The sequence below is a fragment of the Stegastes partitus genome, unplaced genomic scaffold (assembly GCF_000690725.1).
Source record: "Stegastes partitus isolate 25-593 unplaced genomic scaffold, Stegastes_partitus-1.0.2 Scaffold238, whole genome shotgun sequence".
In the NCBI taxonomy this organism is placed as follows: Eukaryota; Metazoa; Chordata; class Actinopteri; family Pomacentridae; genus Stegastes; species Stegastes partitus.
The window spans coordinates 228,599-244,668 of NW_007577969.1; the positions used below are offsets into that span (position 1 = coordinate 228,599).

At 41.1% G+C, this 16,070-nt stretch overlaps 1 protein-coding gene across 1 annotated transcript in view; it reads right to left on the reverse strand.

Moving 5' to 3' along the window:
- arhgap20 (Rho GTPase activating protein 20) overlaps nt 1-12,390 on the reverse strand; it is a 37,507-nt gene extending 25,117 nt beyond the window's left edge. The window contains exons 1-3 of the mRNA XM_008281590.1: nt 12,112-12,390; nt 9,301-9,386; nt 147-323 (exon numbers count right to left, since the gene is read on the reverse strand). Of these exons, the coding sequence (XP_008279812.1) occupies nt 147-323; nt 9,301-9,386; nt 12,112-12,204 (356 nt within the window). The 5' untranslated portion in view covers nt 12,205-12,390. The remainder of the gene's footprint in view (nt 1-146; nt 324-9,300; nt 9,387-12,111) is intronic.
- Between the last annotated feature and the right edge of the window lie 3,680 nt (nt 12,391-16,070).

A 16,070-nucleotide genomic window follows, 5' to 3' on the forward strand; every position in this document is an offset into this window, starting at 1 on the left:
CAACTTCTACAAATAGTTTTCAGTGTGACTAAAACAACATTTCCTTCTGCTTCTGTCTCCATTTTCTGTGTCCCTCTCACACATACAACCACATAAACAAACACTGTCACTCCGGCATTTCACAAGACAGGCAGAAGGAAACTCACTTGGTCTTGGCGACGAGCAGAGTGTCGGTGAAGAGGAAGAGGTGTCTCTCCTGGGTCTGCAGGCCCGTCTTTAGCTGGGTTTGGGCGTGACCCAAGAACAGGCGGCCTGGACACTCGGCCAGGAAGGCCTGGACAAGGGGACACGACTCAGGGCTGACTGGCGTCAGGCAGCTTTCCCTGGGGGACAAAACCAAGACAACACAGAATGAAATACTCTATCAAAACCCAAAGGAGAAATTTGTGGTCTGGATGTGTTTGGAACAACAGGTCTGGAAGCCCAGCGTTGGCTGTGGTTGGGCTCAAATTCTTTTTAAGTCCATCAACAACTACTGCAAAGCAGAGCAAACCACTGAGCTCCTGGATGGTCTAAAGCAGCTGCTATGGATGAGAGATGTAAAATATTCAATTCAATTTGTGTTTGATATTTTTTTGCTCCGGTCACATTTATACTCATTGTGGGTTCATTTTTTTCCTGCTCTATAAAGTCCTGCACCTCGATGGAAACAGCACAACCATGACTAGAAGCAGAAAACTGTCTTTGTCATAGTACAGGAAGTTATTTTAACGTAAATCATAAAAAATGATCAAATGTTTGTGTGTGTTAGCAAGACTGGAAAAATTGTGGCTTCACGTAGTGTAGATTTTTTACTCATTAAATGTATTATTTGTTTCCATACTTGACCTATCTCTACGGTGGAAACACAGCCTGCAATTCAGCCGAGTTTTTGTCATGTGACTGTTAGTCGCAGCTGAGTCAAACATGGCTTTTCATTTGTGCCAAGGAGCAGAAAATATTTTTGTTTTTTAGTGAATCTGGTTTATGCAACCTGATAAATTGTGTAACTGCAGGTTTTTGGAAAGATAATACGAGTTACAAACCTGTCAATGAGTTTTGGGGGATTCAGAGGATTGAGACATTGTGGAGCTTTTTTTTTACTTTTCCAGCCTGAATGATTCAGACTTTTTTGTTAAACCAGGCTCCTCTAACCTCTGAGCACCACGATGAGCCTCGCGAAGCCTCAAGAACAAACTGTGAGAGCGCAATTAAGTCAGAACACGCATTAACTCAATGGGATGTAATTTAAACATTAGCCCTTTAACTTGGATTCCCGCTGGGAAAGCGTTAAGGCAGAAAATGTAAGCCTGGAAACATGAAAGCAAAGTAATAAAATCTCAGTAAACATTGAAGAGACCCTCCTGAGTTTGAGGTTTGGAGCCAAAACTTTGTTACAGAAAGTGAACCGCTAAAGCTGAAAAACCCTGAACATTTTGTACTGAGCTTTATGCTGAACACAAGATCAAAACTTTACCAATATAAACATACATCTGGTTAGTCCTATGTTCTCCTTCATTCCAGTGTTTTTACTACTCATGCCGAGTGTGAAATAACATCATCAAGCAGCCAATCATGTAACTAAAAACATGAGGCCCATATAGTGATGAACCGAACCTGGGCAAGGCTGCGAAAAGGCTTCAGTGTCCAAACAGCTTGTGCAAATTACAGTTGAATATTCATCTCATTATTTTCCTCATTTTGTTTCCTGATTCCTCACAGTTGCATCCACACATGTAAGCAAGCGCTGTCACTAAAATAAATATTAAGCTTTTAGGCCTCCGGCGCAATTGTTTGGCTGCAAATCATAAATTATGTTGCATAAGCCACTTGGAGAAATCTGTTAGGGATTATTTGCATGTTTTAGATCTGCACAGAGATAGTTCTGGTATGATAAACAGTGGAAATACAGATGATCCTGCCAGCATTAGTGCAACTTCTGCTCGTATGTATGAAGTAAATAGCGAATGAATTTTGTCTTGTTTTTCTGCAGACTTTTGTCCAGTCTGGCGCTTTTATTTGTCATTTGTTTGTCGTTTTATTAAAGCACTTTTTAAGGACTGACTTGAAAAGTTCAGTCAACAACACTTGCTTTTCCGTGACAAAAATCGCTTAGAATTTTGTTTTTGCTGCCTATTATCTGCTGTCAATATGTCTCGCTGATGGACACATGTAAACAGGGGAGGGTTTTTTAGAGGAAGAGGAAATCATTTGAGCGCTCCATCCTTTCCTGTTTATCCTTCAGAACCAGATAAAAGCCCAAAATCTCCACTTGTATGCACATTTTCTATCTTTGCTCTGCTTTTCTGTGTCTCTTTCATGTACACAAACATGTGCCCTCTGCTCTCTAATGCATGTACACACCCTCTGCTTAGAATGGTTTCTTTTTTTTTTTTTTACTTCTTAGACATGAACATCCTTGATGCCTACAAGGACACACACACAAACACACGACGCTGTTCACCTCCATAGCAAAGCTCAGAATAGTCGTCCACATTCTCTGATACACTGAAATCCTTCCAGCCACATTGCATAAGTGAATGGTTATGTAATTAATTAAGAGAGAACAGACAACTGAGCTGGAGTGCTTCCCTTTTTGTCTTTGTCTGTCTTTGTGTGTCATCCAAAAATAAATTCAAAGGGGTCTGAGTAAATTCAATTTAATCCAACAAATGATGCCAATAAAGCGCTGATGCTCTGTGGGACACATTGTCCTAAAAGATCAGGGTTTGGAAACTCTGAAACTTTCTAAAAACAGTTAATAGATTGGGTTTTGAGGACTAAATTTTGACTATGATGATTATTTTTACTTTCTAAATAAAGTAAAGGCACATTTCCTGTTTTGATGTTAATCCCTTCAGCATAGGATATGTCTCAACTTTTCCCCCTTGGCTTTATCCAATATTCTTGAAAAAAGTGTACAAAATTTGCAGACTTTTAGCATCAAAGGCTCCTTCTTGGATCCTACATGGCAGCAACTTAATGTTACATCACGTGCCACTGCAGGGGGGTTCTCAGCTCAGGCCTGAAGACCACTTTTCTGGGGTTTCTTGATTAAGTTGTGCTGGGATTAACACCATCACTGTGGAAAACTCTCCGAATTTTCCGTTGAGTTTATCAACACATTCTCCTCTTGTGCTTCTAAGTCAATGCAGATCTGGGAAACCTGTCAGAAGAGGCCACACACACACTGACACACACACGGACAAACCTTCCTGTAAAGGCTCTTTCACATCTCACTGCCCCAAAAAAAGGACAACATCTTCCGTATTCACCGCACATCCCTCCCTCCTAAATGTGAGATTGACAGCTGAGCCGGCTGCCCTTTGAATCTGATGGATGAACAGCTAATGGCTCCATTGTGCATCATGTGATGTTGATAAATTGAGAGCCCAACCCGTCCGCCAATACATGGCCACCTTTGTCGCAGGGAGAACTGTTGACTTTTTGGAACACAATGAGAGGCCGGCGCACAATGAACCGCACAACACGGCATACTAATGTCTGAGCATGAATATTTAAGCAGCACCGGGCAAGATTCGGATACAAAGGTCGAACATTTTATCTGCATAAGTCACAGCGTAGAAGTCTGACAAATCAGTTTTAGTTACTCAACCCAAAATGACAAATTTATCCAAGAAGAATCGCCAATTTTAGACTCCTGAGAGGCAAAATCATAATCCTACAAAGAAAATTCCAATTGAACTACAACACTGTAGAGGTACAGATGGACCACATTATGAAATATGAGGAGAGTTGAGTCAGACACTGTTAAATTGTTATTTTCTCAAATGATAAACCAGCAACAGAAAGAAATGGAGGGAAACAGGTGGAACCACAAGCCTGATGCATCATACCTGGTTTGTGAATCAAATATTCACACAACGACTCACATCTGACTCACTGAGTAAATTCTGGAGAGTGAAATGAGAAAGAGAAGTAAAGTCTTAGTCACAGATGCAATTATGATCTAACAGCTGTAAGTGCTACAAAGCAGAGGACAACATCTGGACAAACAATGTTTACTTTCCCTTAATCTTGCCTTGACTCATTTTTATTTTATTTTATTTTTTAGCTTTCTTTTGCTCCTTCAGTTTCAGTTTCATCAAATTTACAAAACATCACTCCACAGCTTATTAACCCACAGGAACCCAAAACCTGCCAATGGTTTTAAGAGTCAAGCATTTAAAAATGTCCCCATTTATCAAAACCCAAACTCTAAAAGCAGGAAGAATCTGATTTTCAACTTTCTGATAGTCCTTGAGTTACTCATCTGTGGCAAATCTAAGCTTAAAATTGTTCTCTAGATTACTCTACGAGATTCTGTAAAAAGCAAAAACTCTGCACTTGTTGACAACCGTGACACAATTTGTGACTCATCAGTGACCAACAGTCACTTTTTGGCTGAACTGGGCTGAACTGCAGGTTGTGTTTACACAGAGCAGATAGAAGAAAGTAAAATGTAGGTAGTAAAATACTTGCAGTATGTAGAATCACCATTTTTTTTCTAGTATCAGTAACATGATGTGCATGCTGATTCAAGGTTTTTTCAATATTAGTTTAAAAAAAAATCATCTAAGAAATTATTTTTTTCTTCTAACTTATGGCATTATAACTGTGCCACACTATGCAAAAGACATTAAGACATCTCTCTACTTCTAGTCATGGCTGTGCTGTTTCCATAGAGGTGAAGGACTTTATGTTGCAGTGAAAAATGAGGCCGCAGCAGTTAAAGTGTGACAGGAGCAAATAAAACAATCAGAAAGCGGTTAGGGTTCAGAGGGTTAATATAATTTGAATCTGTTGCTGGGTTGCTATGGAACAGTGAAGCGTCACCTCAGCTGTCAAACAGTCAAACCCTGACGAACAGACGGAACAGACGGAGTGCCTCGGGCAGAAATGGCACACTTATGTAACTGTATCCATCTGTTCTGCTTTGTTATTAACAATGAAAAGACCTATGAGTCCATATTTATGTGTCTTCCCATATAATCAGTGTCATTAGTTTGTCTGCAGCTGAGTTGCCTCCGGTGCCAAATGTAACTCCGAGGCCACCAGCACATTTTTAGTTTTTTTATGGCCCCAATCCAAAGCAAACCAAGAAGGATGGCAGCAATAGAAGAAACCTTCAGCTCTGTGCTTCGTTTCTTATGCAACATGTGAACTCTGACCGGAAATTAAAAAAAACACAGTAAAAGAGGAGTCAGGAATTAATCTGAGGAGAATAAAGTCAAAGTGTGAGTGCCAGCCTGTGTGTGTCCCCTGTTGAACTCTAGTGTATGTGTCTGCATAGGGAGGATTGCATGAGCAGCAGTCTGACCTCTTTCTCCCAGATAAAGCTTCTACAGACAAGCAGAGATTGACAAAGTGTCTGTTAACATGCAGATTCAAGAAGACGTCATTTCGCACAGACACACACCAGTCAGTACCATCTCCTCAGTGCACAGTGGTGACTTCTGTTCACTACTGACACAAAACTGCAGAGTGCATGACGATAAGGACTCATTTTACTTTTCTGAACTTACAGTCCACCTACACTTATAAGTAAATTATTTTTTTAAATAAATTGTAAATCGCACTGCTATGATTAGTTAGCATATGCTTTTTTTAAACATACACTACTACTCTACTTCATTATGATACACATTAGGGCTATGAACAGTAACTTAACTAAGGCAATAATGTAGGTAAAACCCTACAGTATTGTAAATTAAAGATCTTGAGCTGACTAATCTTAATATCAAGGCTAAGATAAGGTATCATAGTTCTGTCCGAGGTGCTAAAAGAATCCAACAACACCAAAACTGCAGGCAGATTTTTAGAATCCAACTGATTCTCTGTCACTTTCCTGCTTCCACTTCCTCCTGAACTGCCTGCATTTCCATAGATAAACTATAATGTCATCCCTGGCTGACACACAATGCTCTCTATACAGCCAGAGGACAGACACACAACACAGACACACACTGAGCATGAGGTCAGAATACTGAAACTCTTCCCCTTTCTTTCAGTCTGTAAAAGCAGAAGTGACCAGCGACTGTCAGCCATGATATCCTTAGCAGAAAACCAGGAAATGTCTTTTGCATGACGCGTATGTCTTCTCGTATTTGTCATTTTTGAGCACCAAATGTCCTCAAACCAAAAAAAAAAAGAAATCAAAGAGAGCTTAATGCTTAAGTGAGGACTCAGGTTTCAGGATGAGATCAGAATCGGGATTAAGCAAATACAGTAATATCCTGACGAGTGTATTAATAAAACATGTCTGTCTGCAAAAAAGGTGTGAGACGAAGGGACGGAGCGCCTGCTTGAGTGTGTGCGTGCATTTAACAGTGAGTATGTAAATGTATATCCGCGCTTTAGATTGCTGTCAGTTTACAGATGTGTTGTTTCCATCAGGTGTTTTTACATTTGTCATGTGTGTGTGTTGCTTTGTTGTGACACTGTGGCTGGTAGCAAGTCAGAGTGTGAGGTCAGGAGTGTCAGCCAGTCATATGTTTTTATGTTTTATGGTGCAGCCACCCTCCTCCACGATGTATGGATTTCACTGCCGGAGGGGGGGGGAGGCAGGCTCACACCGCAGTTTACACCCATAATGCCCTGCACTGTGAGCCCGGAGGCTGAGCGATGAGGTTATGCTTCTGGATGAAGTGTAACAGTTTGTGTGCGGAGGTGATGTAAACGGCTGAGCTGAGGTCCAGAGACCCTTTCAGCGCCTCTCGGCCTGATGGGAAACGCAGAGCGGAGACGGAGTCATCTCAGAGATAGAGGGGGAAAAATGGAGGCTGTGAAATAAAACTCCCTCTTGCAAAAAAAAAAAAAAGGCAACAATCCAAACGCATATAAACTGAAAGATTTGATCATATATGGAATATTTTAATAAATCCTCCATTGTTTGGTTCCATGCTCGAGGCTTTGGCTTCATCGTGGCATTATTATTTTAACAAGCAACACTGAGAGCTGAACCAGTTAAACGTGGAGGAAAGAAAAAAGGGAAAGAGCAACAAGAAGTGAGAGGAAAAAAAAACTCAAATCAAAGTCAGGGGAGCATTTCACTTTGTAAGTAGCTGCTCTGTAGGGACGCAATCAGTGATTTTTTTAAATCTGTAGATTATTTTAGTTTTTCCAAAAGCCTAAGATGATGTCAAATGTTCAGTTTCTTTTGCCATCGAGGAGTAAAAAAAATGTTACTTACATTTTTTGATATTGTTGATATCTTTAAAAAGAAATCTTACACAGTTAATCACAGAATCAGAACTATTTAATTCTGCAAACACAAACTGATTGCTAGCTGAAATTGGGAATAATGAGGGAAAAAATGACCAGAATGTCGAGCTCAATAAAAAAATCCTTTAAATAATTAAGATATTACTCTAGCCATCAGAAAAAACTGGACTTACTTTATGATATCGAAAACAATCTTGCATGACTGTAGCTAACAGCTGCTCAGTTCCATGTGGTCAAGATGAAAGAAGCCGTGTGGCTTTGTGGTTGTCACCATTTCAATATGAGTCCACCAGTTGCTCTGCAAATCAGAGCTCCTCTCCTTAGAAAAGATCTTTATCGTGAAGCCGCCTTTCCCTGATTTCAATACAAGAATGTCAATTTGTAAATGTGGAAAGTGTTCAAAACTTTAAAAGCTGCTCAGTAGGAAAAGCAGACGCAGCATATTTGTTTCTTTCCCGTCTCTGCAGCAACCTGAGCCATTGTGATTTACTTGGATAGAGAGCACATGAGTGATGCAATGATGTGCAAAGCGCGGCCAGAAACTGCTGGCACTGCTGAGAAACCCATTTTAACTGCATTTCTGGGGCTTTAGGGTTTTATAGAGCAGCTACCAAAGCATGCATACGGTTTAATATATACATACATCATCTACCATCACGACCTGCACCTACTGAGAGTCATACAAGCGCTATAACTTCACTCCTGGTAGCATCCGGACATTAATGAACACCTCACACACGCTCTGACATGGGAGGCGCTGACCTGACATGACCTCCACCGGCCCCCCCAAACCTCCTGATGTGAGGTCAGAGGTTAAGGGTGACAGCTGAGAGTGTCAAGTCCTGACTCCACACCTACTTTTACTCCACAAACACACAGACACTGCTCAGACTTGGACGGGCTAAGTGACTCGGCCTCTGTTTGTCTTTCACTCAATACGCTGCCTGTCTCACCCTCGAACTGCAAACACAATATGTAGGTTCCAACTTTCTTGCCCCGAGAGCATTGACCCATTTAACAGTGTGGAGCGTTTTCCCATCAGCACTAGTCTAAGTGGAGGAGTTTCACAGTTCAGAATACTGCCGTCCATCCTGACATCCCTCCACAAACTGCCCGCATGTGCAGCAAAATCATGTCCTTCAGCAGGAACACATCTAGCTCACTGGGGAAATTATCATGGCATAAAAACCTAGATTTCAAAGCCTGGAAGTGCTTTGAGGACAAGCCTTTCTCAAACTCCCAAAAAAACACAGTACAAAGAGTTAAACAAAGTTTCTAGTAAATAAATACTCTCCCCAAAGGGCTTGTAATGGCTTATTTCCGAACCCTGTTAAAGGAAGAGGAAGGGACCGGAGTGATACGAGGGTGATGAAAAGCCTGATAGCTCTGGGAGGCGTTCAAAGCTCTGCATCGAATCAGTCAGGAAAGACAAGCTCTTAATTCTAGGGCAAGGTGGGAGGTATATTCAGCATATTTGAATCGCGTGAAGACATTTAAGCTTCGTCATTTGGAAAGCTGTATTTGACAGACTTGAGATTTACAACCACCGGCTTCCACATTGGTGCGCTACACATCCAGATTTTCCAGTTAGTCTGGTGATTTTATCTTTAGGCCTCCCAGCTTCACTTTTTTCCCCTTCTCTAATCTCTATGCGATCAGCCACTTAAATCTCTGAACCAGTGTTTTCTGGGCAAATTCGGCGAAAAAAAATTGAAAGTTTATAAGTCAGTGCACGTGTCTATTAAGAGTATTTGAGTCTTTAGTGGCTGAGCAAGTATTATTAAGTAGGCTGCAACTACAGATGGTAGGAAACGGATTTTCGTCTACAAGTTAAGTGCTACTAAACAGACTAAACAAGCGTCATCGTGGAGGAAGATAAACAAGAGGTTTTTCATGCCAAATAAGTACCAAATGTTTCCACAGAACAAGGAAGAAACTGGGAGGAATTCAGGTTTGAGCGAACTCTGAAGTTGCAGTAAAACTCTTTCCTCTCTGCAGCATCTGTAACCACATCCACTGATAGAAATCACTGCTCCTCTGAGGAACCACAGGTGTCACAACCACAGCAGCTCTATATTATGGAAGCATTGCAGATACCTGGACGTGCTTCTCGATCTGGTAAGTGCTTTGCTGATGACCAGCGATGGAGCTGACTGTCGTCTCTGGGCCAACGTCTTCATCTTCTACAGAGAAAAAGAAACAGAAAAGGGGTCAATGAAAAGCACTGAATCAAGGTTTGCACTCTGGTCTTCCATGATTTTTTTTGCTTTATTTTAGAAGGAGATGGAAGCACTGAGGTCAGCACTGCTTGAGGCTGCTTGTTGGCTGTGGTCAACGCAGGAAATACAGGATTTAAGAGAAGTGGGAAGACTGACAGAAAAGGAGAAGCGACAGCAGTGAAGAAGGAAGAGATGAAGTGGGCTAAATGGTTAAATATGGAGGAAACGCAGAAGGGAACTGAATTAGAGAAATGTAAGAGTTGTGTAATGTTTATGGTTGTTCATATATCCTCGCTGTAACCTGATCGACTGTACGCTTCCCCCACAGAAGTATGACAGGCATCCTGGTGGCTGCCGCAGCTATTTCAATTAAACCTAATCTATTTACAACATACCAAAAACCATGTGAGCACATCCCACCCCCACCGACATACAAGACAGTTATTCAATGTGAAAAACGTTCCCCAAAAAGAAAAAAAAATCCCAAACTAGCAACACAAATTAAATAAGACTTCGCTTCTTGAACTCATATTGCAATGACTTATGGGTAACATTCCTCTCTTATTAGATATAAAAGACAAAATTACTATAATCCGGCAGAAAATGTAACATGATGTGCATCATGAACCAGCTCTCCAAGTCCTTCACAACTATATTATTACATTTTTTGGGCTGGTGTAGTTGCGTTATATAATAATATGGTGAGTTTTTCATTAGTTTCATGTAAGAAACTGATCCAGTTGTGAGTCAGTTGTTTCCACACAATTTCTTCCTTCTTTTTTTTTCTCACATTATTGCACATTTTCTGTAAAATCAGGCCTGAAAGCGGCAATAACATTCAGAAGCTTGCTTTTCCCAACACACTGACAGGAAAACTCTCCACATGGCACATGAAACAACAAGGAAGAAACTTGTGAAAAAGAAAAACAGAGCCCTGATGTCTCACATTATGCTGACTGTCTGCAAATGCCAAAAAGGAAGCCTGGACTGCAGACGCTACCTTAAAAAAAATGCCTGTGTTATCACTGAAGGCGACGCAGCAGTACAAACACATGCCATGTACCTGTCATGCACAACACGTACAGCACAACATGAACACTTTGACACAAGCATTTTACAGTTCATTGTTGAGTCATTCTCAAGCTAAGTTTCTCTGCTATGGCTGACACCTCAGGTCTCATAACTACCCAAAGCTGAGCACAAAAATGCACAAATTGTTGCAAATCAGGCCAAAGTGCAGCATAAAAAAAGAGCTACAGCAACAATATTTGTAGATCCACGAGGCCATTCGTCACTAACAACAAGCGCAGCAGGCCTGGAAAGTGGTGAAATACTTACAAAAACACTACATGTTCTGGTAGAAAAACACGAGAAACTGCATTCTGCTGCCAAAAAGTGATGTATTGGGTTGAAAGAATTGGAGGTTAACGGAGTTTCAGTGCTTGGAACTCTACTGGTGCACTTTTTCCAAGTATCTGCATGAGTTTTCCTGTTAATCTGGGGATCGGTTTAGTGAGTTTGTCAATAAAACTGCAGGGTGTTACAGCAGAAAAGCAGATTTTATTATAATAACAAAAGGTTTATGCGAGGGTATCACTCCTGATGTTTGTGTTGGAAATGAAGTCATGAACTGAGGGGTTACCAAAGATGTAGATGCACAGACAGCTTTTGAACACCTGCTGGAGGGGGGCGCTGTTTACTGCAAGTTGAATGAGCAGCAGCTGAGGAATCACCTCCTCTATCTGCCTGCATACAGGCAGTAATTGCAGTGTAGAGGAATACAGTGACTGCAAAGGCAGTCACATGTGAAATTATGTGTTTTATGTTTTCTTTTTGTTTGTTTGTTTTATTTCAGCCTAAACTTAGAGAAGCCAAGCAACTGATGTCGTGGAGCTGCAAAAAACAGAAACATTCCTGTGAGTTTCTGCTGGGACTCCTACTTTTAAAATCAATAAATAATCAAAAACAAAAACAGCCCTTTGACTCCTCAGTTCAACTACATATTGGGTCATTCAGCATAACCTCAAAATCTGGTTTAAAAAATGTGAGGATTAGGCGATTTTCTTGGAGACAAACTTGTATAATTGAGTCAATCTTGTAGCATTATTGCAGATTTTTTTTTTGTTTAGTTCACATAGTTTAAATTGTAGTATTCCCCAGTGTGCACAGCGCATTCAAACGAAAAGAGCGAGAGAAAAAATGACCAAACCAATGAAAAGTGCTGAATCTGGGATTAAGGTCCAATACTACAAACGTAAAGATAACATTTAAAGCACCATCTTTTCGTTAAAAACACAACCATGGAAGAGTGACTACAAAGCTCACTCCACAAACAACCTCATCATTGTCCAGTCAAAACAACTGATCTCAACTTTACGCACAAAAAACAACTGAGATTTAAAAAATCCATCACTAACTTGTGGAAAATAATGCAAGCAAAGTCAACAAACCGAGGATATATTAGAGGAAAGTCTTAAAATAAGACACATAAACTGAACGTGCTTGCAGGTACATCATAAGGAATAAGATCGAGGTGCCCTAAACTAGCGGTTTTACTACTCCCAAGAGAAGAATTACAATTTATTAGCTTATGTTCCTTAAAGAGTGCACCGGGAAACGCTGTGCGTAAAAGCGCACAGACCAGGACAGAACCAGTCAATCCTCCATCAGCACCGACAGTCACTGGTACCTTTTTGTTGTCGGGAAGCGCCTTGCTGTCTCCCGTCAGAGAGTCGGACCTGTTCTGTCCCATGGTCCCCTGCTGCGGTGACATGGTTTCCATCAAGGCTGTATAGATCCACGGTATATTCCCATGATACGAGCGTAAAGCGGAAAGTTTATCCTGCGGAGAGGAGCGCAGGAGTCCGGGGAGAATCCATGATGGTGAGGAGTCGATCCGGAGGAAGAGGAGGTGAAACGTGCGCGTTAAAGTCCGCTCTGTGATTCTCTGATCTGAGCTCTGTTTGCTCTGAGCGCTCAGACTGCGAACCGCCTCATCTGACTGCACTCATGTCAAGTTAGAGGGGAGGCGACAGAAGACTTCCGCTGTCCCTTTTCAAAGTAAAACCGTCTGACGTCAGTGTGTGATTTGAAGAAACAACATGAAAACAAAGAGTGTAAAATAAAGATAAAAGGATGTATTATTTACAATCATCAGCAGGGTTTATTTAAAATGCAAAAAAATAAAGTAGTTGTAGTGGAGCTCTTTACTCTATCTTCTCCAGTGTGATTGACCATGTAGTCTGACCCCAACCTCCTAACTAGCTGGCAATATGCAAAAGACTGCATTATGTTGTAGTCAATGCAATAAGAGTAAAATCTTTTCTTAAACTTACACTAAAAATGATCAAAGCTGTGATCTCAGAGTGCAAATGACCTTAAAGGTCCACGGCATGAACACCGGACAAAAACGTAAACACAGCATGCAAATAGTCTTTTTTGTTTGTTTGTTTTTGATTCTGTTGCTCAGGTTAGAAATGGCTTAAACTTGTCCAAGGTGTGGCTTTAAAGGACACTGATCAGAAAGCGTGACCAGCACACAGACACTCCATTGATCAGTGAAAGGCCATTAAGTTCAAACTCAAATGACACTTTGATCCCTGAGGTCCTCTTATGGGTTGTTCTTGCACTAACTGTAACTAAGTGTTTTTCTGTTCTTATAACTGTTTGGGGTTATCAGGAACACCCATGGCATCCAGTGTACTCCTGGGTTACGTAAGGCTGCATCCAAAACGGCATACTTTAATATTTTGTTATTTCGAGTCCTTGGCCCACCAGAACCCAAGCGCCCATTCTATATGTTGTTTTTTTTTTTTTCGTTGCACTGTGGTAGAATCGTTTTTTTTTTTTCTTGCATCCTAATGTGGGAAAAAATAAATAAAATACTTGTAAAGTATGTTATTCTGCACTTCTAACACATTTGAAAATTTCTGACCATTTATCTGGCTTGTGTGACCTCTCTTCACTTATGTGTATGAGTATCTAGTTTACGATTTTTGCATGACAAAAAGCAGTTAAATCAAGCATTTGCAAGTTATTTTGTGATTTGTAGCAGTTTAAAGGTGCAAGTTTAATTTCTGAAAATAATTTTATATCTGCATTTTGGTCATCTGGTTAATTTCTTCTTATATGTGATAAAAAAAAAAAAAAAGCTTTTCTTTTTTTCCCCCGTACTTTATTTACAAGGACTCCAAATTTGGCCCTTTTATTTTGAAAACGAGGGGTAACCTCTGGACAAATCCCGACGTAACCTGCGCTCCTTGACGCCGCTCATGTACCTGAACGCATGCTTTGGTTTAAACTCTTGAGCTCGTCTGTGTGTACGTGTGGTTTTACGTGAAGGGCCCATCATGTGTTTTCTTTGTCTGGCAGTCGGTGCCACATAGAAGCCGACTGTTCTTGTACTACAGGAATGTGGTTTGCAGAGGGTCCAGTCCAGGTGTAAGAATGTTCTCCAGGGCCAAGAATAACATGAGTGATGAGGAGGAATGTCCACAGTATTTTTTTCTGCATAGGCATGACGCATGACACGTTTGACTTATAGCTGCAGCTACAGTGCACCTCACTGTAGGAAACCTTCCTGAGTGGGTGAAGTGTTTACTTTTAAAAGTCTGAAGGTAACTGGAGAGAGAGCACACCTCCGTCGGAGCTAAAGTTAAACTGATTTGTTGAGCCGGAGTGCTGAGTTTTTTGGATTTTGCACCAAGTCTTTGTGTCCAATGGCGTCACAGTTGGAGTTTTGATATAACAGAGAAAACTGGAAGTGAGTAACCTTGTATTAACAGTTTTCATTATCTTAAATGAAGCTACACAAATGTTCCAAAGCTTAAAACATAACCTGACAGGATAATTCCAAACAGCAGGCCACTGTCTCCCCTGTACAAACACAAAGGTATGCAACAATTGTTCCATCTTATCTGACCTCTGAAAAGTGGCCTGCATAGGATGATAAGGACATTGATAGCGCTCGGCCGTCCTCTTTGATCATGTCACAAACCGCATGAACCAACAGCAGGAAAATACTGGCTTCTGTCTGCAGAATGACTCCGATGCTTGATGCACAGAAAACAACATTCCTCCACTCAGTGACTAAATCATCTTTTCATCAAGGGCCGAGCAAGGCCAAGTCACACTTATTCTTGAAATAAAACTGCATTTCATATTTGAAGGGTTAAATCGCTTCTTTTGTTTCCTGCTGGTTGGAGGGATCCGAAGCAAAAAAAAAAAAAAGACTTAAGTGAGGGTGTGTCAGAAATGTGGTTGGAAACACCACTGGTTGACCATGACTGCTTCTGCGCTGCTGCACTGTTTTGTTTCTGCCTCCTAAATGTTCCACTCTGGTAGACGTTGGGGTTGCAACAATAATAAAAAAAAGTGTCTTGGAGTGGTTTATTCTTTCGGTATCTATGGCAAAAACAACACGTTTCTACACAATAACTTAGAAAACACGCATTTTATTCAGCCCAGAAACCCAAAGTGGGTCACACACCTCGCAGCCAAAAGACTCCAAGATTCTCCTCATGCCTGAACCGAGCTTGGCCAAGTGACTTTTGGTCAAGGGAGAAATAGGAAGCCTTAATCTGCAGCTAGTAATTCCTCCCCCTCAAATGAAAGACAGAGAATCAATATGTGTCCTTGTGAATATCATCTGACATTTCCTTTGAAGTGTGTCTGAAAGGGAATGTCTCCGTCACGCCCGGGGAGGCAGGCTATTGAAAAACCTGAAGCCGAGGAGAGTATCGACTTGGACGGCAAACAGTCGATTCCAGAGAGAGAAAATGAGCTGGAGACGGTCCAAAGTTCTGACAGGAGCAGCACATGAAGGATCTGTTCTTGTCCTGTGGAGGGTTTGGGTGTTTCTGCTGTACTTTGCACTGTAAACATGCACAGATTTACCTTCACTTGACATAGTTGAACGTCTATTTAAAAAGCGCACATGCAAACGAGTGCATGCAGGCAGGTTGATGTGAGGCCACAGGGATGTGATGAGCGGTTGATGGAGGGAAAAATGTGTGACGGATGACAGAGATGCTTCAGGCAGATGGGGAGTTGCTGTGACCCGAAGCGTGGACGCCTCCACCTCCTCCACCGCCGCTGCCCACACTGTCGCTGCTGCTAATTTAAGAAGCCAGACTTCCACGTTGCCTGCCAAAAATAAAGGCCCACTGTTTCCTTTTTTTCCCCCTGAACAACGTAACTCAGAGGTTTCTGGGCGACAAATGTTTGAGGTATGGCTGTACAAATTCTGGAAAAAATGACACCTGGGTCAGAAACAACTTTCTTTTTTGGACATTTTTCTAAACCTAGTGCTGTAAGACTCTACTCTCTTGACACCCAGTGGTTTCAAACGACATTGTACAGCTTCAGAATACCTAAAAATTCCACTATTGTACATTACTTAACTGTTTTCTGCATCTTATCTGTCCTTTTTCTTAGTTTATCCATATTTCCAAAATGCTTAATCTGAAAAAACTTAACCAAATTGTTCGTTAGGAACCTTACAAACCTGCCAACTTCAACAACAAACTCGTCTGTTTTGCCAGGCCTTCTGCAAAGTTACCTGAAAAATGACATTACATGCGATTTGGAAGAGTCACTGCATACTTAACTAATCAAACTTTTTACAGTACAGCTCAATCAAATAAGGCA